Here is a 25018-nt window from a genome sequence, read left to right on the forward strand (position 1 = left end):
GCTTTTACATCATCTTTTGCTTCTGAATACCTTGCCACTGACATATCTAGGGCAAATGCAACACAGCCTTCTTTGCGCATATCTGCTTGAGGATGGCAGGACAGAAAACATATTTCTTTAACTTCATCCCAACATGCATAGGGAGATATACTGTCTATAAAGTCTGATGCAGATTAAGTGTGCCAAGAATGGAGGATAGTGATAAAAGAGAACTCTGACACTGTCCCTTGCAGAGGATCCTCTGGAGACAACAGAACAGTGGCAGGGAGATTTTGCTGGTGGCAAAGTATATTATTCTAGCCCAAACCAGTGAAGGGTTCAAGAAGAAGCTGAGACTGCTTTTCATACCATATACCTTAGCTAAGTACAGTGCACAACCTTCCCTGCCTCATTTGAGTAAATAATCAGTTCAACTGTTTTTACATTGTTGTTGTTGTTGCTGCTGTTGTTGTTATTTACAGGGGAGAATACATTCTCCCTACCCTAAATGACCAAAGCAGATGAGTTTGGTAAATGAGGAACCATTTTAGCAGAAATCTCATGATAAAGTGAATCCTTCTCAGTCCCACAGTAGAATACTTCGATTCTAAAAGCAGATGCAACCCAACATACTAACTGTCAATTTGAGAGAAGGAAAGATGAGAACTGGAAACCCTGCAAGAACTTTTGCACCATGATTGGAAGGATAAGCCAAAAAAAAAAAAAAAAAAGGCAGGGATTCTAACATACGCTCAACAGAGTGAGCTAGCTTCCAAGAAAGACACTGAAGTCTATCGAGCTCTTTCTCATCTCTGCTTTGCATAATATGTAGTGTCGCATTATCAAACCAAGGATCATTGTTAGTTTAATTTTACTTTACTTTTAACTGTCTATTTTTCCTGCTCTTCAGGTAGTAATGGTTTCAGGGCAGCTCACTATAAAATCGATTAAAATAGTAAAACAATCAAATTTAATTAAACTTGAAGAGGAAAATGGTGATTAAAAAAATCCTATCAGCATACTTACAATTAGATTCAGAGAACATTTCAAAAGGCCAAACATCTTTGGCACCAAAATGACATGAAGGATGCACCTGTGACACTGTGGGGAGAGTATACAATTAGTGTGGCAGCTAAGAACATTTTAAACCCCAGAATATAAAAAGTTAAAATGCTTACTAACATTAATAATAAAATAGGTGCTAAAAGCATTTATCTTATGACCCAAATCTAGGGACTACTATCCTATCCAGAAAAGTGAAGGACTGAGGTTCCATATATATCACAAGTAGAGAATATTAAAGGAATATAAGCTAAGAGTAATTCCCAGGGAGGGTGTTCAGTAGCCTGGGGGTGACCCATCCCTTGCCTTCGTGCCAGAAAGACAGGACTCAGACACAAGGCATTCTTCAAAAGGGCCTATCTTGCAGATCTTAAGGCCACCCTTCTTAGATAGTCAGATCTTAAGCCATTAATGCCTTTAAAGGTTAACATCAACACTTCAAGTTGTGCCCATAATACAAGTACTTTAAATCATGTCCGTAAATAATAGATGTTCAATACAGTTCTTTCAGTAGAGGTATCATACAATCCTTACACCTTGCACTACTTAACAGCCTGAGTGTCACATTTTCCACCAATTGCAGCATCCAGATACTGTTCAAGGATAGCCTTGTGTAGGGTACATTGAAGATAACCAACTGGATTAGGAAGAGTTACAGCTGGTTCAAGACTCCAGTAAAGAATCAACAGCATAGCCATAAATCAGTCCACTTACTGTTGTGCCTGGTCGTAAAGCTATAAATCAGTCTTCAGCTTTTCATTAGAGTTGTAAGAGGTTTAACAGTAGCAGTAGTCAAGGTTTCAGCAAGTTAACTGCATCCAGCATCAAGGTTCAAGGGGTGAGACAAAATGGTCATAGTTGTCAGGGTCTGGTCCAGAGATCAAAGAATGTACATAGTCAGCCACAAAACACTCAGCCTCAAGGTAAAAGTATCACCAAAATTGCTCTATCAAATAATCTGCCTTCTGAGGTAGTCATAAATAACAAAATCTTCTGCACTCCCAAGAAGATGATGCTAAGATGATGCTAAGTAGTCTTCATGTTGCTAGGATACAATCCTATAAAATTGTGGATCTCATCCAGAGCTTCCCTTGCTAACAGTCACTCATTCACCTGTGTAACGTTTGGCTCACCACTCACTGTTGTCTGCATTCTCTGGGGCTGGGAGGGCCTTAATTCCAGTCCCAGGTCAGAGTCCTCCTGACCAGGCTTGGAGGTCATTGAGCCTGGGCCTTTTCAAAGGGAGATGCCATGTGTGACTAAACCCTGACAGTAATTGTGCAAAAATATTTCTTGACCCAACTTTCTTGACCCAACCCACTCTGAATTCAATGACTGCTGAGAATCAGGAACAGCCCATTAGGTACAACCCATTTAGTCCAGGTTGAAAATCAAGCCCAAGTGCAGTGTCCTTTTTACCAACAGCAGATGGCCTTGTCTGGATGTAATTTCAGGTTGTTCTCCCTCATCCAGCCTATTATTGAATGTGGACAATATTTAAGGATACTGATTTGTTCCTTGGAGTTGGATGGAAAACAACAATAAAGTTGGATGTCGTCAGCATACTGATGATGCCCTGCTCCAAAATTCTGGGTTGTTTTCCTCATGTAGATCTTCATGAAACCCATCATTTTGTCAGAAGTGTAGATGTTGAGCAGTAGTCACCAAGCGCAGCCATCTGTTGGGGCTCCTTCACTTTCAGATCGCCAGTGTGAAACAGAACAGAAAACCAAACCCAGTATGTGACTTGCTGCACGTGTGGGCTTAGGCTTGATCTTTATTTTCCCCGTTCTGTCACATAATGATCCACAGTTTTGCTCTTCTCAGTTTCTTTTACATTGGCAGTGAAATCCCATTGGCAACAACTGCTATGGGAGGCTACAAGGGAGCTTGTAGATTAATTCAGAGCTACATAAAATAAATCAGCATAAATCTTATAGAGAGTTGTCTTCTGTTGCAAGCTGCCAAACTAAACACTGTAGACAAGCCTGCTGTAGTAAAAGAAAGGAAAAAAAAGTGTCAACAATTTACATTCAATGCTACTGTAGTGTGTTTCTGGCTAAATTGTACTTTTAGGCCCCTTTTTAATAGCCAGCTTTTCCCTAGCTTACTGTTCCTAAGGTTGTTTGAATCATCATTTATATCCACACAGAAACTCATTGATATGCCCCACTGAAAACTTTCCTTCCTCTGTTTTTCTGTTCCCTTTTCCACTCATATCCCTGATTAAAATGAAGTGTTAGCATCATCTGATTAATATTAATTGGGAGCAATGAACTATTTTATATGCTTGTTTATACAGTTTATAGAGTTGAAGGATCTAATGTATTTGACCCCTTTTGAATCTACTCCAGAAGTTTCCTTTACCTTCTAGACAAAAACAGGAAGCATAGATAGGAGGCAGGAGTATTAGGTATGTTTGCAGCCTTGAGTTGGCACACACACACACACACACACACACTCTTATGGTAACTAATAACAACAATAATAATAAATGTCGGAGGTTGAACCATCTCTGTGTATGTATGTGCACATAACTGAGAACATGTATGTGCGTGTATGTAAGCACACATGCCTGAGAACAGGCATCGGACCTGAGCACTGATTAGTGAATCCGGTTTTATAATTATAACAGAAAAGAGATTTAGTTACAGGAAGTGCAGTAGAGGGATAGGGAAAGCCTGGCACCTAACTAGCTACTTCTTACTAGGAAGAGAGTTCAGAGCACGTGCTCCATGCATGTATGATTGGGAAGGAAGACCGAAGGAAATGAGCTCAGATTAGCAATCTCTTAAACAAAAAGCAGGCAGAACAATAGAGGGAACACAAAGTAAATCCTTAACTCTCTAACTACACCTGACTGCCATTTCATGGTCAGGAGATTAGAAGGTGCTGAAGACTCAATGCCATTGGATTTGTGCCTCCCATATTTGGAACTCGAAGGTTTTGCCAGCTCTGACATTGCTGGGTCTGGACAGATCTAGAGGCATACTTGGAAGTTATTTATTTATTTCCTTCAAAACTGGCTTGCAATTTGTTGTTGTATTTTTCCCCTCAAAGTGACTGGTCTTTAGCACCACCCAGGGGACATGTGTGACTTAAGGAATGTCACTGATGCGAACAGTCATTGTCCCCCATTAAAAAATAAAATAAAATCCACAAGGGGCTTGACCAAATACGTTCAATCAAATTTGGGTCACCTGATGCCTATTATTGGAGTTGGGAATGTTGACCTCTCAATTATATATTTTTTCTATCTTTTTAGCTTTCTTATAGACAAATCAGATTGTTTTGTTACGATTTCTGGTGCTGAAGTTCAGGTGAAAATAAAACCCTCTAATGGCAAGATTAGGAAGGGAAATAGGACTTTGCCAAATTAACTGCATTATCCATTACTATTGGAGTAATTAGATGTTTTGTTAAGTGGGAGTGAAGTTTATATTTTGACGTGATTACTTAATAAGCAAACCTATTAGGAAATAAAATCTTGATGATGCCCAAGAGAATAGAATGGGTTTAAACAAGTTGGAATGTATATGCAGAGTGCTAAAAGTTATACGCTTGTTTAGAATCTTATCTGATGATGCTAGAATAGGACTCTCACAAGGGTACAACTGAAGAAAACTGTTTGTTCAAAAAGATAATGATAATAACAGTAACAGTAGTAATAATAATAATAATAAAGAGTTGTACTGTATGTTGAACAATATCTACAACTGTCAGGATCTGCGCAAGCTAGAAATCAAAGCATAATTAAAATGTAGAATAGTGATGCATAGTTGACAGGGTTAAATGTTAGAATGGTTAATTAGAGGCTTGCTTGCTTGTTCCTGCCATAAAAGTCAGGAGAGAAGAGGGAGGAAAATATCTAAGCCAGGTGCAACCGTTATCTTGGTTAGAGGTCAAGCAGTCGTGAAACCAGAAGAAAGGCGCGAAGAATTTCAAGCGGGAAAAGACAGCAGAAGGGGGGTAAAAGAGGGGGTTAAAAGGAAAGCTTTTGGCTGGGAATAGTTAGACTCAACAATCTATAGACGCTGTATACTACTCTCAATAAAGAAATCTTTGAGGGAACTAATTCCAGTCCAGAGGATTTACTGAACTTGAGAAATGAGTGTGCAGACTCTGACAACACCTGCTCAGAAATCTAGGTGTATGAATTTGGCATGCTGTAGGGATAATCTGGAATAACATACATGTGGAAGTACAAATAAAAGCAGTACTGTTGTTGATGTCTACTATTGCCTACCCAACCAAGGAGAGGATGTGAATGATGCTTGCTAAAAGCAAACTGAGGATGAAGCAGTAGGAATGGAGGACTTTATCCTGATATGGATGATGGCTTCCACGCTAATAGTATTTTGCAGGCCTTTAAAAACCTGGCCCTTTCCAAGGCCTTGGGCTAGGGTGGTTGGAACCCCTTGTGAGTTTTGTTGTTGGCCGATTCATCATCTTATTTTCTTATCTGTTTTTCAGATTTTTTGCTGGTGTACTTTTGAATTGTATTGTATTTTGTCCTTTCGTTGCATTGTGAGCTGCCTAGAATCGTTTGGAGTCAGGTAGCACTTAAATAGAATACAATGGATTGGATTAAATTAAATATGTTGGGAGAAAAAGTGCCAAACTTGGCCTTTCCAGGAACATGGACATTCATGACATTCTGCTTCAAAGAGTAGAAGGCACAGCTGTCCTTGATTTGATGCTAACCCTTAAGGAAAAACTTAGGCAAGGAAATGGAAATAATTGAGGGAACTGACCATGTAATGCTGGACTTCTTTAGGGAAGCAAAAGCTAAGTGCGGTTAAATGTATATTTTGGATGTTGAAAAAAACAGATTTGAATAACCTCCAAGCAATAATAGAGAGAAGTGTGTGGTAGGAGAAGCTGAAGGAAAAAGGAACCCAAGAAGGGTATGGGTTCCTAAACAAATACTAAAAGGATAATTGCAAACAATTCTAGTGAGGAAAAAAGTAGAAGATAATTCAAAAAGCCAGTTTGCACAAAAAGATCTGAAAATAAGAAAGGGCATACAGAGAGGGGTGGGCACCAGGGCGGAAAAGGCATAGGTAACCTGGAATTGTTGAGATGGTATCAGAAAAGTTGAGAGCTTAATGTTAGCTGAAGTTAGAGAAGAGTATTAGTAGAGCAACAATGACTTTTTAAAAGAGATGTTTAAAGTAAAAGGAAGAGAAAAAAAATATCAGCTGCTCAACACAAGCAGCAAAATACTAACTACTACCCAAGAAAGAGTAGCGCTATTGAATTTGTGTGTTGGTTCCCTCTTCTCCAGCAAAAGTGTCAATGGGAAGAGTAGAATGAAGGAGAAGGAGAAGGATTGGAGCTTGAGGCTGATGGAAACTCATCAATGGATACTTATTTGAATGAGTTACCTAGGACCAGATAAATTTCATTCTAGGACAGGGTTCCTCAACCTCAGCAACTTTAAGATAGGTGGACTTCAACTCCCAGAATTCCCCAGCCAGCCATGTATGCCCACCCATCTTAAAGTTGCTGAGGTTGAGGAACCCTATTCTAGGATACTGAAGGACATTGCTAATAGTCTAAATCTTTTTTAATGGTGTGCAGTAGTTGAATATGAAGTGAGAAAATGTGTTAGGATCCTACCTGTCAGCTGCTCCTTTTCCTGAGCTGTCATGTAAGCCACCCAGACTCAGGAAAATACAGTAAGTGTTTGCCTTAAGGAACAATTAAGGAAACAGTAATTGAATGGTGCAGCACTTGATCACACCCTGTCAGCACCTCTTCAAGGTCTCCTGATAGCACTTCTGTCCTGGTAAATATACTTATGGACAAGATGTTGGAATAAAAGCTGATTATAAACTGAATATGAGTAAGTACTGTGACGTGGCTGAAAGATAGGCAATTTTAGGCTGCATTAAATTTAGGCCTGGGGATTTTCGGGAACCAGAGACATTCTTAGATGGCTCCACTGTAATTGATATTTTGCTCTCTCCATGGGGTTTGTATATTTTATAATCTAAATTTTTTAAAAAAATTGAGAATGTTTTCATTTTGATAATCACTTTTTATCTTTTCATACTGATTGTTTTTATCCATTTGTTATTTTATTTAATTGTTGTATGCTACTAGAGTTGCTTTGTGTGAGATGGGTGGCTATATAAATGTGACATATAAATATATAAAGAAACAAACAGAAATACAATTTTCAAATCAAAATGTGTCTTGAAGACCTAAATGGCTCATTCCAATTCTACAATTCTATGAAATCTATTTTTGCTAGGAAACAGAAACAATTTCTGAAAAATATGTAGTTTAGCAATCTTTACCAATCCATTTTATATAGGCCATTAATCAGCATATTCAAATAATTTAAAAATAGTGTCCATTAAATAAAACTTTATCTCTTCAATTTCAAAATCCAGCACGTAACTCAAGAAAGTTCAAGTAATGGAAGAGAATCTAGCGCTAGTGAACCCATGGTTCTCTAGATGTTAATGACAACACCCAGCATCTTTAATCATTGGTGACTAGGAGTTTGGGGAATTGTAGTTCCAACAAATCTGGAGGATGCCAGCTTAGGGAAGGCTAAACTATATGGCCCTGCCCAGATATTAAGAAGTGTATAAGCTCACAAGTAAGATTAATTTAAATAAGCAAGAAATCACGATTTTTTTTCCCCAATAACTCCCAGAGTATAAAACTCCCTTCCTACTGAGCTGTGCACAGTCCTAATATTAGAAGTCTTCCAATGAGCTTTAAAAAGCGATTTATTTTATTTGGCTTCCTTAAGGTCTTTTAATGTAACCAGTATAAATTATTGAGCAATTTTTAAACTATTTTAGGCTTGTACCTTACTTATTGGAATCTCAGCAGCTGCTTTATTGATATTTGAGTTATGTCCAGTTTACATCTTTGCTTTTATGCTTTTTTTTTCCTTAATAGATTTAATGTTTGATTATTTAGTAAGCCACTTTGCTGGGGCTATGCCATAAAAGGAGGACTACAAATAAATGAAATATTTTATCTCTTTTATCTACAATCTAAAAGAACTGCTCATGATTTAAGCAACAGGGCTATTATCAGCAGTGCGAAGTGCAGTAATGGCACTGTAGCATTTTAGAATATTCTGATGAGTTCTTAGCGCTCTTTACAACAACTCTCTGAGGTAGATAACTCCATTTCGTAGACAGAAACTGAGTTCATGAGGGTGATTTGCTGAATACCAATAAGTTGCTTTTAAATCAGGGCTTTTTTGCATTATCAGGCATGGCTTTTCTCCAACTTGTTGGAAGCGTAATGTAAACGAAGATGCCATTCCACACCCAAGATGGCATTATATTAACTACCATTATCCTTCCCTTTGCTGAAGTTTTTCTGTACTTTCTACTCACAAGTGAATTCCATTTAGAAAGCATCTTTTCTTCTATGCTAATCAAGAGCTTTCACTTTGCAGATCTGTCCAGCCAAATTGCTTTCCTGGTCAGCCCGGCAGGGGGGCGGGAGGGAAATTAATGCTGAATTGTCTCTTAATTGTCCCTTGTTTAGCTTCAGTCCCCTGGCAAAAAAGGATATTAAATTACTCATTATTTCCCCCTTTTCTTTCCAATATGGAAAAATAGTGCTACTTTATTATAGAGAGAGAACAATGAGTAATTTAATGCCCTTTTCTTCATGGGTGACAAACACTGACGAAATAGGAAGCAATTAAGGTGTAATTCAGCATTAATTTCCAGCTGTCTTGAACACAGACACAATAAAATTGACTAACCACAAAACTGAAAGCTTTTGGCTTCAAGAAACTTTCCTTCAACGGCATATTGCCTGTCTACGCTGGGTTAACTGCTGCGATTGTGCTTCTTTACAATAATTGTCTGAGATTTTATATGAAAACAGAGGAAGAAAACAAAAAACACTAGAATGTAACAATTTACCAAGAACATTGTATAGTTTCCCTGTAAAAACAATGAGTGAACCAAGTATGGCAATTCCAAATAAAAGTATGAGTGTGTAAGCAACTATTGAATTCATTTTAAAAAATGGGGTTTAAAACTAGGAATTACTTAGTCTCTTAGGCTGCCATTCTGTGCTCACTTTCTGAGGATAATCTACTTTGGATACAGGAAATATTATTTAATTCATATATCTATGAATGAACACCCCAAACCACTGGGGTTTTTTTCTCTCTGTGTTTCTGCCAAGATGTATGATTCTGCTCCTTGACAAACTGTGTAGGGATGAAGTGATCAAAGAAACTTTGCATCTTTCACATACTATACTTCTACAACTCCTTCATCCCTCAGCTGAGGCATATTGTCAGGCTAACTGAATATCCCAGTAGTATGTCACAGACATACTATTCTGCAGGTAGTCCTTGCTTCATGATGCTAGTTGAGAACAGAAACTCTATTGTTAAGAGACGCAATCATAAGTCGAAACACCACATGACTGCACCTCTTAGTGATGGCAGTTCCATTAGTTGCGGTTGCCATTATGAAGCAAGGACTGTGTGGGTTGTTAAGCAAGGACATCATGACTGTGACTTGCGACTTTCTGCTGGCTTCCCCATTGACTTTCCTTGTTGGAAGCTGGCAGGGAAGGTTGCAAATTACAATCATGTGACCATGGGATGCTACAACTTCGTAATCGCAAGCCAGGTGCCAAGCATTTGGATCGTGATCATCTGACTACATGGATGCTGCAATGGCCATAAGTAAGAGGACCAGTTGTAACTACCACTTGTTCATCACTGTCGTAAGTTTGAATGGTTGCTGAATGAGTGGTCATTAAATGAGGACAACCTGTTTGTCACAGAGTGTCACAGATCTCAATAGTATGCCACAGACATCCTGACCGTACCCAGCTTAGCCTATTCCCTTGGCTTTTTCTGCCTTGGCAGAAGTCTCATAGATGTGGCTAGACTAGATAAGAATCTTTATTACAAGCAAGAATAAAACCATATGAAAGAATTGATCGCCCATTGCCAGCATAAAGGGTGTAATCTCCCTCTTATACTGACAGTGGTTAAAATCCATTGCTTTTTCTTCTTGCTCTTCTCACCATTCAGTGGATGCTTGGTGAACTTGAAGCTGAATGATTCTTGAATAGTTACATAATTGCCTTTTCTGGTGTGAAAACCTCTGTCTCTCACCTTAGTGCTCACTCATACAGGAGTTGTAATCAAGACTGCCTAGAGGAAAGAGGATTGCCTGCCATAGCATTTAATATTTATTAGCATCAATGTGTTAATATTTATGAACTTCACTATTTATTTAATATTTATATTTATTAACTAACAAAGATATTTATTATGCCCCTCTGTAGTGGCTTTGAGTGTCCATCTCTTTCTTTTGAACACATTATCTTAAAACTCTGCTATGTTAATATATAACCCAGAGCAGATACAAAGGTAGCCCTGTTGTAATAATGCTGTCCTTTGCCACAAGGTTTTATCCACTGTTCTTCTATTGTTTCTACATTTTATAGTATAGTTTTGAAGTTTAAATCAACCAGAGTCCTTTTGTTTTGGGTAGGTATTAAATACTAAAAATAAAGAATAAATTTTAAATATGTTTTAAACATTTTATATTCATTGTGTGTTATGATTAATGTTCAATTTATAGAATGCCAGCTTCTGGAAAGGAGTAGGTTGTCCTCGGCATGAGCATAAAGCAATGACAACACTTCAAATAAAGTTGTACCAATGCAGTTGGACTGTTTTTTAAAGCTGTAAAACATTTGCTTCTGAAAACATGAGCCTACCTCAACAGGCATCTTGAACCTCTCTAAAAGTAACTTTCTGAGATCGTCCCACAGAAGTCTTTCTGAGCTCAGTCTTTCTGAGATCTTATGAATTGAGATAGGTGGCTAGAGAAGAGAAGCCCTTCTCAGTGGTGGTATCCAAATCATGACATGTCTACAGGGCAAAGTGACACTGCCAAGGGAATGGTCAGATAAGAGACAGCATAGCTTTCAGCTGGATAGTGGGTTGGGCAAGAAGCTCAGAAGACACCCTCCCTAGTTTCTCGAGTGGTAAAGGAGATGGGGAGGAGAATTGTACTTTCAGACTTGCAAGATTGATGTTGGCCTCGAGGGGTAAACCAGATACGAATCACAACCAGATTAGCTCATTCTACTTTATTGTAATGCTACATTGACAGAATCTTGCAAGTCTGAAAGTACAATTCGCCCCCATCTCCTTTACCTCCTTTACCGCCCAAGAAACTAGGGAGGGTCTCTTCTGAGCCTCTTGTCCCACCCACTATCCAGCTGTGGGGTATGCTGTCTCTTATCTGACCATTCCTTTTGCAGTGTCTCTTTGCTCAGTCTCCCAAGGTCTTTCCTACATCGCATTACAAGGAGATGAGCTAAGGCTCTTTTTCTTCTCTTTTTGTTTACCAGTTGCAAGCTCTATAAATGGAGGATTTATACATCATGGCCCAAACACTAGTAAAAGAAAGACAGTGATGCCATAGACTGATGAAAATATGATTTATATCTGATTGAGGGTATTACAGAACCTTGAATTCAGCAGAATTATAGGGTGCCTTTTGTTATTATGCTCTGTGGCTTATACTATTCTAGCCATAGCTGCCAATTGTTACAGCACAAGTAAGAGAAATGATGCACACTGTATTATTTTCTTCCTGTAATGACTAAAATGAATTTAACTTTTAATGGCACATTACAGATCAGATTTCTGTAAAGCTTTTTTTTTTCTTTGAAAGGAAAAAAAAAGCTTTCTTTATATGTGTTTTCTCTACATTTCCCATTTTCTCTATTGTGCTTTTCTTTTTCTTTTATTTCTCCTTAATTTCTTTCTGAAATGTGTGAAAATATACATCAAGGTAGAAAATAAATAAAATCCATTTTGTAATTTGCTTTTGAAATTAAAAAAATATTTCTGTGGGTTTTGTGATGAAATTGAATCCAAACACTAAAATGCTAACGATGGATTTGAGAGCTTTTCCAGTAAGATGTCATGCAGTTTGAAAGAATGGGCTTATATAGTATAATTTTTAAAAGGCTGGTTCTCTTTAATTTTTTTCTTGGGTGAATTGAACAGCAAACTCAAAGCTCATTATGTTCCAGAACCGTGGAGCAACCCGAAGCTGGACCTTACATAAGAGGTTCAGGAGTACACCTTGCTTACATCAAGGTTACCTTCGCTGGGTTGAGAAACTCAGATACTCCATTCCATGCAAGAGATCTTGATAGGCCTTTATTAGAATCTGGTGAGATCCACTTCTAGTATTTCAACCAGAGAGGCAGATTATACTGAGAAAAATAATGAGCTAACTTCGATAATATATAGAACACTGTATAGCATAGTGCCAAGTACCTCTATTCACTTTCTAAATAAGTGGTGGTCATGGTGCTTCTAATAAACTTTTGCTTCTTCGTATGCATTTAGATTATAGATGAAGAAGAAACACAGTTCATGAGTAATTGTCCTGTGGCTGTGACAGAGAGTACACCGAGGAGGAGGACTCGCATTCAGGTGTTTTGGACAGCTCCTCCTTTGGGCACAGGCTGTGTAATTTTGAAGTAAGTAAATTTATTATCTAAATATATGGTTGAAAGCTTGCTGCGTATACTGTACTTTATGATATTGTACTGATTTTTAGCTTGACCAGTAAGAGTTAGTTATACTATGAAAGCCTCAGAAATAACCATTCTCAAGATTTAGAGCTTGGAATGCCTATAAACACTGGGATAATTGGAGGGATTTTTATACATGGAATTTGCACTGCTTTGAAACCAGATCGAGACCTCTGTAATTCTACAAAAAATGACCAAATTCAAGAACTGAGTTGAAGTACTTCTGGCTACGTTGAGGTGTATTTGAAACTGCAACTAACTAGTCTTTTATTTTAAGTGCTGCAACTCCATGGAGGATGGGGTGGCCCACTTCCCCATTTGCAGGTAGCTCACATTTCAGAAAATGCTTGGCTGGAGAGGCTTTTAGGGGGGTGGTCAAAATCTGCATGATGGTAGGTACAGTGTCACGATCCAAGTCCTGCCCCTTTGGTATATGCATGTGAACTGGTTCAAATTTGACATGGTCTTTTGCTCACACAGACACATACTACAAACACATACCCATGATATCTCCTGTGTGATAAGATTTGTGAATGGCCCTTATGATCACATGCTAATAATCCATAATCTTCTTATGATGGGGACATGCACATAAGTAGGACTTTCTGCTACACCTCACTGCACAAAAGACTACATCCAGATAATTTGCAGTGAAAGAATTCTGCATTTTTTTGCACGTACTGTAGGTTTCTACAGGAGCCTACACAACTGGCTGTTCTGAATGCGTATATCCACCTAACAGAGAAAGAGAGAGAAAGAGAAACCATATTGCATGCTATCGTAGCAGTACAATATTTATTTATTTGTTTAATCTCTCTCTCTCTCTCTCTCTCTGTGTATGTATGTATGTGTGTATATATCTGTCTGTATCTATATCTATCTCTATGTTGCTTTATCTGAAGACTCTGGGCAGTTTACAACAATAGCAATACAATAAAGGCAATCCATCACAAAAATCCATATTACTTGTGAAAAGCCCCAAAATAATACATTTACTACAGTAAACAGGCAGCCAGTACCCCTGATTCCCACAAGCCCAGCAGAACCAAAATATTTTGACTGCCTTTCAGAAAGTCAGCAGAGAAGTGGCCAGTCTGACCTTAGGGAGCACGTTATTCCACAGTTGCAGGGTCACCACAGAGAAAGGCTACCTCTGGGCTTCCACCCCATAGCCTCATATGGCTTGGAAACTTGAAGTAGCCCCCTTTAAAAGATAGAGCAGGCTAGGTAAATTTTACTTGGCACAGATTGTCTCAAAGGTAATGGGAACCAAACCAAACCAGGTGAGGCTTGATAGGTACTGTAATTCCGAAACATACAGTATTGGCAACCAATGCAGCAACCGCTGTACAAGTGTTACCCTGCTCCAGCGATTGTCTCCTGTTCCTAAGTGGGCAGCTGCCTTCGTACCAGAGTTTTGTTTTCCAGCAAGTCATTAAGAAATATTTAAATAGGAGAATATTGATTGTATGACTGTTAGGTTAGAGAAAGTGTATGATCAATTGAAGAGGCTTGAACAATGGAATGTTTTGCAGGAGAATAGACTTGCAAGTTGGTTGTTGAATGTGATAAGAATGGTATATGATGGAAGTAAATCATACACAAGAAAAATGGAATAGTTGAAGGTTCCACAATGAGTAGAGAATAAGACAAGGATTTGCAGAGTTCCCTTGGTTGTTTAATGCATTTATAATAAATGTATAAGGAGGACTTGTGATAATATTACAGGTGCGTTAGTTAGGGACATAAACCTGCATGTACTTTTGTATGCAGATGATGCCATGTTGCTGGCTAAGAACTTGAATGAGAATTGCAGAGAATGTTAAATAGACTGAATGATGCAGTGAGGAATATAGATCTGAAAATTATTGTGTCAGAGGCCAAGATAGTTGTGTTTGGTACAGCAAACAGAATGAATTATCACAAAATATACATAAATGGTGAAGAAAAAAAACCCCAGAGCAATACATGACTTTATGAACCTTGGTAGAATGTTTACTGAAGATGGGAAAATGGATGGACAAATTTTTAGATGCTGGTGGAAAGGTAGCGGGCAGTGTGCTTTCTTTGTTGAATGAAATGAAAATGACTCTGTATAAGTACATGCTTCTACCATGTTACTGTATGGAAGTGAGAGTTGAGCTGGTCAGTAGAAACCTACACCAGCTTAAGTTGAATATGGTGGGAAAGAGGTACTTAAGAAGAATGTCTGGTAAAACTAGAAGAGATAGGATCAAAAATGAATGGCTGCTGAATGAATACCAAAGTGAATTACCAGGATGAAAAAAGTATATTGGTTGGTTTGGCCATATAGAGAGAATGAACAAGGACTCATCTACTTTACAGGCTGCTTTAGGAATACGCTTAGGAGAGCAATGCGTGTAGGCTTCACTGAGCTCTTAGGAGAAAGTGGGCTGTAAATGGAAGCATGAAAAAATCCATAAGATGCTTGATCTGAGAAAGTATCTCCAAATTGCTGTTGCAGTTCTAAGATGTTGGCTGCTTTATGTCCACAAAACTCCTGAGCTTTCCTAAAGCTTCGGTTGCAACAGTGTCTGAGGGCCCTACCCTTAAGTGGTTTGGCAACAGTGCTAATCCTTCAGATAGCCTAGGTTGTATCAATAAAGAAACATGGAATTCCTTCTAAACATAAAATTTCTTCAAGAACTGGAAATGATCTCATATCTTGGGTATAAAGAATGAAGCCTATCAAATTTAAACACCACCATCATTGCAACTTTTTAGAGATTAACAGTAAAAGGCAACATTATGTTGTAGTGTGGGGGTAGCCTAGTACATAGCAATTATTTCTTTTCTTTTGACACAGACTTAACACCATGCATGTTTTCCTACTACTTCGTAAAGCTTTGAGCATAACAAAATTATAGGGTTGAGAGTAAGCCCTTTCCCCGCATTGCTGTTGCCTTTTCACGCCCCCATAAATGCTTACAAATGTTGGACACTATTTTTCTCATCTTTTGTGGCAAACATGAAAGCACTAATAATACTATGAAAAACAAAGCAATTTTAAAAGCCTGCTATGAAAATAGTTGTGTCTAGGCAAAAGTCAGCTATCTTAAGTACTGGAAAGATTTCTTCACACAGGGCATAGTTTGCTATACTATCACAACATGTAGTTAGTTAGATGTTCAGCTTCTAGTGACTGTATATGCAAAAGCTCTCCCTTTTAGTCTGGTTTCAGAAATAATTTACAGCTTTATAAAGTACAGTAAACTTTACCGTGACTGGGAAGATCCAGGGTCAAGTCTGTCTTCAGCTATGAAAACTCCCTAGGTGACTTTGGACCAACTTCTCTCTCTCTCTCTCTCTCTCTCTCTCTCTCTCTCTCTCTCACTCTCGCTCTCGCTCTCTCAACCCAACCTATCTCATAGGGCCAATGTTGTGCGGAAAGTAGGAGGAGGGAGTGATAAGTATGTGACCTTAAACTGGAAAAAGACAGGATGTAAATATAACTAACAAACTTATCTAACAAAATGTGGTGCTAATCGCTAACTTTATGAAATACGATGGCTATATTACTTTTCAGTATCAAAACTGTTATGCCTCTGAAAACCGAGGAAGTGACTGATGAAGTTAAATGAGAAATAGAATTGTATTTATTTCCTGATTGTGGGCTTCCTGTAAGCATTTTGTTGGCGACTTTGACAACAAAATGCTGGATTAGATAGGACTGAAATCCAATTTTGTACACATATACACATATATTTTATTTGCATCTGTTACTCTTTAAGTCCTTGTCTGTATGAAGTATAGAGCTCTTTGAAACATATTCGTTTCAGAGAGTTTGTTTCTGTTCATAGCATCCATTTTCTGCATCCTTTTGATAAACCTTCTTTTTGGAAAGATGAAGGAAACTTGTACAGTGATGGGAAAGAAATAAATGATACAGTTCTGAAAAATAAATAGAGATGTCTCCTGTACTCACACACTAATCCTGATAGAATAAACACAGGGCTTCTTGAGATCAAAGGCTGACTCATAGGTAGCTGGGACACAGTCATGACTGTATAACTATTTGGTAAGCATCAGTCCATTTGGTCAGGTAACTCAGAGGTAGCATACGTGAACACACAATTCAGCACTTTGATGAGGACATCTAATTTTGTGACTATTATTATGAGAAGTCGGTGGGTCAAGTTGGCTGCTATTGCTACTCTCTGACAATCCATCATTGCACAAAACTTGCACCTGCAAGGAAACTTTCTTTTCCAGCTTCTAGGTTCCTTCAAAATCTGCTTAGCAGGGTTGGGAGACCTCCCCACAGTAGGCATTTGAGGCATAAGAAGTCTTCAGAGAATGGTTTTGCCTCTCCTGATTCAGGAGAAAATGCTTCCATCATCAAAACAATACCATTGAATTCCATTCACTGTGTTTTTATAGTTTATTTTTATATTTTAAATTGAGTTCTTAAATTATTATTGAAAGCAGTTATGAGCTTTAAAAATGAGGTAATTTTAAATTAAAAGACTTGAGATTTCAAATTCAGCAAGCTAATCTGATGCTTTTATGGCATGATTTATTAAAATATTACACATTTATTTCCTGATTAACTTCAGCTTCCCATAATATGTGAGACCTGGATTATGTTTGTTGATTTGCTTTCAATAATGTATTCTCCTAAACTGTCAAATTATACTTTACACAATGTAATTTGGAAGCCTGGTCTTGGTAGAAATTGTGCACATGTAGAACTGGCAAAGGACATATTTTATTCTTTTTAAAGGCAAAATATGGAATTTGCTTCTTTCAGCATAAATATTCCTTTTCTGGTTTATTCATGTGTCTCTTTTTGGATGTGATGGTTGAACAACTTGAAAAGGACATAAAGTCTGCCAAATTAGAGATTTGGCAGATTTAGAACATCATTTACATGCATTTTTAAAAGTCACATTCCTTTGGGAAATTGTGCAGCTGGAACACCAATTTGGGTGTTTGCAAAACAAACTATATGCATGCTTCAGAAGCTAACACCATGAAGATCTTTTAGAGCTTTGCTTTGTCAGCTCCCCAAATAGTATTTCCTTCAATATTAAATTGTTAATTGTTCTTCCCCTGGGAGTTTGGATTTGGAAAATGTACCAGCTGGTGATGAAAAGATATTTTAAAAGCTTGAGGTTCAACGATGGCCTTTATGTAAGGACACACTGACTTGCCCCTTCCAGCACATTTCTGAAGTTCTGGCTTTACTGTCCTCCAAACATAAAAGTGAAAGTTTGCCAATGGAAAATGCTCTATCTTCAGTGAGGGTAGGAATGGAGTGGGGCACTAGGGCTGAAGACAGCATCAATTTTTCATCACCACCCCATCACCACCACCTTCATGTGATGTACAATATAGGAAGAGCAATGGCTAATGAGATGGATAGTTCCTTCATTTGTTTTTCATTGTATCTCAAGGATCAACTTCAGTTCATAACGGATTAACCCCTAGTGCAGCACTAAGAAAAAGACCCATCTCTCTAGTAAGAGAACAGGAAGGGAAGACCCTGAGTCCCCGCTAACTCTACTTGGTGACAATTAGCTGGGGTGGGTGGGGTAGGTTGAGACTAGAAGTCAGTGGGTGTTGCTCCACTGCTTAAATCACTTTTGTTATTGTTAATGCTATTGCTATTAATTGTTGACTTGTTTTGGAAGCATTTTGATTTAGTTGTGGTTTTGTTAGCAATTCTATTTATTTCAAAATACAGTCTAGTTGCATGAAGTCATTCAGAAGAGAAAGCTGGACTCTCCTTATTTTACTTAATGGTTTCCAAATGGAAATGAACCTGGTAGAGTACATACCTCATTAATAACTTCTTGTAGTGACCCATCAAATATATTTAGTAGCAAAAGTTTGATAGATTCATTGATTTGAATCATTTAATTTAACCAGGTGACTATTATGGATTTCTTTATTTCTCTCAACCAGTTGGTAACAGTTAATAATTGAATGGAGTTGGAAGAACTGTCCATGAAAGTTCACATGACAGCTTCACATGGGGATTTGATGAGCTTTTTATTTCTAAAAACCTAACAAGCTAAGTTAGTTAAGAAAACAAGTTAGGTTTCTAAGTTTATTCTTGGCTTGGTTTACTTTGAGGTTTGGAGTAACTTTGCAGGGTAGAAGAGCAAGTGAAAAGCTAACCCTGTCTAAGCAGGTATGCAAATATATGCTGAAGAAAGAACAATATTTCTTTTTTGATATTAAAAAGATACTATTGGCCAATTAATGTTCATATATTTAACAAGTTATAGAGACATGAGGATTTAAATGACTTCTAAATCAGAAAGTAGGGCATTGTTTGCAAGGTCCAGCAAGTACCAGTTTAATTAATTTCAGAATGTAATCAATTTTTCTTTTCTTTTCAAGTTGGAAACTGTTGTTCTAAAACTGTTGAGTACATGATTATGATGATCATGATAAGTTGCTCCTCTTTAATTAATTGGATTGCTGAAGAACTCATATTGTTGTATAGCTCCTATTTATTACTGAAGCATAAGAGTTCTTATTAGGAAGGATTTGGGAGCTGTGCTAAATAAATATAATTTATATCTACAAAAGGAAAGGAAAGGCAGAGTTTGTATGTATGCATATTTCCTAACTGATGCTCTTCTTTGTTTTCTATAAATTGTCATTTTCAATGTTTTAAAATCACTCAGTATCCCTAAAGGTGGACAATTATATCTAGGCTGGCTCTGAAATACTTAGAAGGAAAATAACACTGGGAGGCCTTGTAGAAGAGTAAGATAAATTCTCTGAATTATCAAGGGCTAAGATCTGATTTATAAGCTCAGTCACACTAAAAGGAGTTTTAAGTTGATTTTAATGGGAACAAGCTTTGGCCTTTACAGATCTGTCCTTTTCGATCCCCTCTTGAAATGAATCCTTCATACATCTGCATTGCAAGCAGTAAAAAGGCAGAGTGGAGAGGGCTCCATCATTTCATAGTTATTTGCTGTTTGTAAATGAATATCATGGTTAATTTAGGAGCCTGGCAGCTGTGGAACATTTGCCATTCCGCTACAGCTGTCAGTGGCCCTCTGGTTTGTTTTATAAACAGATGTTTAGTTTTACTTCAATCTGCTTGTCAGTGATATTTTTCTTCCGCTTCTATTTGAGAAGTGATGAGAAAGCGAAAGCGAAATAAATACGTTGCTCATTGGTTTGAGTTTTTATAAAGCAAAACTCTGGATAATTAATTATAACATCAGAAACTTTTAAGATGTCTTTGGCTGGAGAATGATTGAACCCATTTTTTTAAAAAAACAAACAAACTCTGCAATCCTCAGTTTATTATCACAGAATGGATGTCAACAAAATGTTTTCTGGTTCAGTGGAACACTGTTTCAAGGGCAACAGATGGCCTTTATTTTCCCTATATAATCAGTGTGACCAATATTTTAATTCTGAGTGGAAGAATCAATATTATTTATGGAACTCAAGTCTTGATAGCTTTGTAATGCACAACACAATGCTTTAACAACTTCAGGGGAATATTAGATGCAATTTTGGGGAATGCTAGGCTACTGAAAGTGATTATACTACTTTTCATTATGGGTAGCTTACAATTCTCATTCTGTTATGATGGGTGAACTGTACATAAAATAGAATAACTTGCATATTATGCAGTTTTTGGTGGATAGTACATCTTTTGGTGATCCATACTTTACAGGTCCCTATGAATCAGTAAGATTAGGCAGTATCAAGAGTTAAAGGCAGATTGTCCTCACTATAATAATATATTTAAGAAGTGTACTTTACTTCACTCTGTAGAAATGAACAGGGGGAACTCCATGTGGGCAAAGTTAAGAGTACTACTTTGATGTGGAACGTTAAAAGAAAATTCCAGTCACCTCACTTATTAAATTAGCCTCTATGTGAAAAGAGCCTCCTTTGAAATGTTGGGAAGTAGCTTATATATACTATTTGTTTATTTATTTAGCAATTTTGGATATTTCTAGAATCACATTATAGAGTCCCAGCAGAACAGGATAAATCTAAAGCATAGTAAAAGCCCACGTAAACAATAACTCTTTAACCTCCCTGTTCCCTGAAGGTACTCCATACCAACACTGTGTTCACTAGTTTCTGGAAAATCTTTAGGATTGGTGCCATCCTCATCTCTGAAAGGGGACCATTTCATAAAGCAGAGGCCATTACTGAGAAACATGGTTTCTGGGTTCCTGCCCTCCCCCATCTCCTAAAATGAGGGGCCTCTAATAGCTTTTAATGTGAAGATGACATTGGGCAGGTCAATTCTCTTTGGAAGAAGCAGTCCTGAAGGAACCTGGAAGCAAAGACATATAGGACTTTATAAGTTAAAACCAGCACTTTGAATTATACCCAAAAATCTTTTGAAAGGCTGTGCCTATATAACAAAGCATCTGGTTTAATAATATTTATTCTCAATAGTACAAAGGAACACATGAATCTGAAATGCTGAATAAGGCACTGCAATGTAACTTGATTGAAGAAGAGTTTAATGTTTTCCACATTTTCCAATGAAACTACATGCACAGGAATTAAATATCATGTAACCCATTTCCTATTTTCAGGTATCAGTACATACTTATATTTAGAGTTTGTTGCAATCTAAAATGAAAACAGAGCCATCTGAAATATTGCTATTGACCTGAAAGTTTGTCTGAAAAGGTAATAGTCATAGCAGTAATAGTTCCAGTGAGCCAATACCCTACTGACATTACAGGTAATGCTGGTGAACAAGCTCCAAGCCCTGTGAACAAAAAGGCACTGTAGCTATTCCATCTTCCCTCTTTCTAAAAGGATGTACAACTTCTATTAGATCAAGGGCTGCATTCAGTCTTTTGAGTGATGTGCTGGATGCTACATCCCCCAAAGTAGATGTGGCCAGAGCAAAACAGAAGCTGTGGCCAAGTAAAAACTTAATTTATATTTCTTTATTTTATTTTGTACCTGAGAGTCCGTGTTGACTCCTGGCAACTGCCTGGACATTTCCCTGCAGTTTTCTTGGCAAGATTTCAGAAGTGGTTTGCCATTGTCTCCTTCCTAGGGCTAAGAGAATCACTGGCCCAAGGTCACCCAGCTGCTTCACGCCTAAGGCAAGATAAGAACTCACGGTCTCCTGGTTTCTAGTCTGATGCCTTAACCACTACACCAAATTGGCTCTTAATTTACATTTAGTTACAATTAAATTGCATTTATTTAAATAGGTACATGCAATTAATGTTACATCTCCTGGACATCTAAAATTTTTCATCAGCCAAAACTTCTACTTTCACAAACCTAGTAGAATAAACAGATTTCACTTGTTTCAGGAGGAGGAGAGGGAGGGAGGGAAGGAAGGAAGGATGGAAGGAAGGAAGGAAGGAAGGAAGGAAGGAAGGAAGGAAGGAAGGAAGGAAGGAAGGAAGGAAGGAAGTTGATGAAAAATAATTTATGATGAAAAATAAGCCATAGTTCAGGGACCAACACAGAAAATCTCTGCTGCAAATTAATCATTTAGCATATGAAAATAATTGTTAATGATATTTTTTGTTAGCCGATTCCACCACTTGAAAGTAAAATATAAGGTACAGTCATTCTCTGAGATGTTCAGTACTATTTGAGGCATTATTTTAAGATGTTCTTATATTCCCAAGAACAAATGATGGCAGCATTCTGAAGCAACAGAAGTGTCCATCAACCTTTAGGAGCAAACTCGCATAGAACACACTGAAATAATGCGTTCAAGTTGCCATCAAAAAATAAATAACAGCAGCTAAATCTCTATTTTTCAGCATTGGATACAGCTAGGTCAGCAGCTGAAGTTAACAGAAAAGCACTCCAGGTCATGCTACTACTAGGATAGCCATAGTGCTAGGATTAAGACACTGTTTTAAACTCTGTTTCTTTATTGGGACATGATCTCATCCAAAACGTATATTTATTTGCCAACTAGCCTAATGACTTCCCAGTAAATTGAGAAGTATCATGCTTATATATGAAGTATTCTTGAAGCTACTAGCAGCTTCATGCAAAAAGATTTTTTTTTTTTAATGTTTAGAGTGAAAATAATGAGCTGTAGAAGCCAGTTTAGTAAATTAACTGGAAACTGCAGCTATTGTAGCCACAGTTCTCTGACAGTTTGCACTTTGCTGAAGAGTGTGCCAATTTGCTTAGATACTTCAAAGAAGCATACAGTACCTTCTTGTAATCCAGAAGAGAGCCTTCTGATGTTGGTCAGCCATACCAACATCAATGAAAAAAAGAACAGTCTTCAAAATGTGACAGATAACCTGCATTGCCATTTCAAATATATCTATAAGAATGTCAAGACTTGGTTTGGAAGACTCTTTCAGAGAACACTATGGAGCATGTGACTTGCGTTTGCTGAACAGGGAAAAAGACGGGCCTCCATATCTTGAAAGCGTTCTTCTTGTATATGATACTTCAGCACCATCAGGATTGTAATAGTTGTTTTTAGTAACATCTTTCTTGTAAATATGACATAGCATTAGTCTCTTTTCTTGAAGTAAGTAGCAACTTGACTTGTCCAGTATATACAGTTGTTTTTCCTATGAATCACATTTGATAAAATCTGGAATATTTCTATCTCCAGGAACAAAAACTTCTGTGGAGTCCTTGGGGTTCTCTGAGCTTGGCTATTTTGTTGCAAATGTTTCATTACCCAGCTAGGTAACATCTTCAGAATGGAATGGGGTTTGCTCTCTGTTTATATACTGTGGCATGCCCTGCCAGTGTTGGTGGGAGTGGGGGCTTTGTTTTGTTTTATTTTTTTCCCTCCAGTAGTTCCTTGATTAGGGTATTGTTTACTGCTGATTGTATGTCTGGTGATAATCTTGGTGTTAATCTCTGCTTATCTGGGTGATGATTGCTGGTGAGGAGATGTTCTGGTCTTTTGTTTTCCTTTCTATTGTCTCTTTTGAATAGTGTGTCAATGTTGTTTATCTCTATGTGTCTGTTGATGGCTGCCTTGTCTGAATACCAAGCTTCCAGGAATTTCCTCGCATTTTTGGATTTAGCTTGGTCTAAGATGCTGACAGTTTCCCAGTTGAAACTATGGTTAAGTCTGTCCATGTGTTGTGAGATTAAGGAGTTTTCATCATGTCTTCCGACTGCTAGTTGCTGCTCATGGATGTGCTCTGGTTTGGGATTGGGGGAGATGGCCAGCATACAACTTAAACAAACAAACAAACAAATATTTGACACAGATAGACTCGCAAGGGGACTGATCAGGTATTTTTTATTTTAGCTTTGTTCTGCAGATTTTTTTTTTTTTTTTTTTGCCTGTGTCATGAGTACTACTGGAGGTCAGGTTGATATGGATGGGCAACAGGATCCTTTTATATGTAGGCTATCTCAGCAGGGAATTCTTTTTGTTAGTATTATATGAGGCCAGTGGGAAAAGAAAAGGAAATAAAGTTTAATAAAGAGGGTGATCTTTTAAAAAGACCAGTTTAAAAAAGAGGACAAAAAACATAGGATGGAGAAGAAAGAAAAACAGGACACATGTAAAAGAGGTTAAATGCTGTTCCCTGTAACCAAGGTCATACAAAAGTCAGTACAGATGTCTAATTAAGAGCCAAAGATAAATAAAGTGAACAACCTGAATAGCAGTGAATGTAATAGCAAAACATTAAAAGGAAGGGGGAAAATGCCCTCGTCTTTCAACAAGCTATTTTTCAGCTTCTATGTGATTATAAAATAATTTCTGAGTACATTTGATAATTTCAGAACAAAGTTAGTCAGAAACCCAATAAAGTATTGAGGTTTCTTTTCTTGAGTAATGTTTCTCATGTCATTAAACATTTTACTCTGTGTTATGGGACTTCCTCAGTAAAATCCGGAAAAAACATAAGAGGAGATGTTTGAAAGCCCTCTTCGATTGCACATGTCACATGAACCTTCTTTAGGATTTCATTTCTTGTGCCAAATCTAAGGAAGGTACAACAGTACAAAAGAGCGAGAGAGAGAGAGGGGCTTAAACTTGGTGATCCTTTCCAGTATCTACTTGATAATCTTTCAACAGAGCCTATATTTCCTGAATTAAAGCTTTGATAAAATGTATTTATTTATTTAGTCGCCATGGGATGAGATATGATCAGTACACTGATGATACTCAGTTATACTTTTCTGCCCCAGGCAATTTAAGCGAAGTTCTATCCTGGTGCCTGGAGGCTGGGGAGGCCTGGATGGGAAACAAGCTTCAGCTGAACCCTGGCAAGACTTAGTGGCCTTAGGTTATGGGGCCCTTTGGCTCAGGGACTATGCCATCTTTGGTACTAGGTGGGTTGCCGTGCCCCCAACAGACCCAGTGCACAACTTGGGGGTCCTCCTAGACTCGTGACTCCTGCCTGAAGAGCAGGTAGCAGTTGTGGATAGGAGGGCTTTTGCACAGCTTCGCGCTGTGTGCCAGTTG

General features: G+C 37.8%; 1 protein-coding gene across 1 annotated transcript in view; it reads left to right on the forward strand.

Annotated features, from left to right (window-relative positions):
* The window catches only part of SPON1 (spondin 1), a 303833-nt gene that overhangs the window by 59893 nt on the left and 218922 nt on the right, over window positions 1-25018 (forward strand). Inside the window, exon 3 of the mRNA XM_088145876.1 lies at window positions 12431-12564. Coding sequence (XP_088002002.1) covers window positions 12431-12564 — 134 coding nt within the window. The remainder of the gene's footprint in view (window positions 1-12430; window positions 12565-25018) is intronic.

Source organism: Python bivittatus, unplaced genomic scaffold (genome assembly GCF_059951505.1).
Source record: "Python bivittatus isolate LINGU-HERP-01145 unplaced genomic scaffold, Pbiv_v1 ctg000480_np1212, whole genome shotgun sequence".
Taxonomy (NCBI): Eukaryota; Metazoa; Chordata; class Lepidosauria; order Squamata; family Pythonidae; genus Python; species Python bivittatus.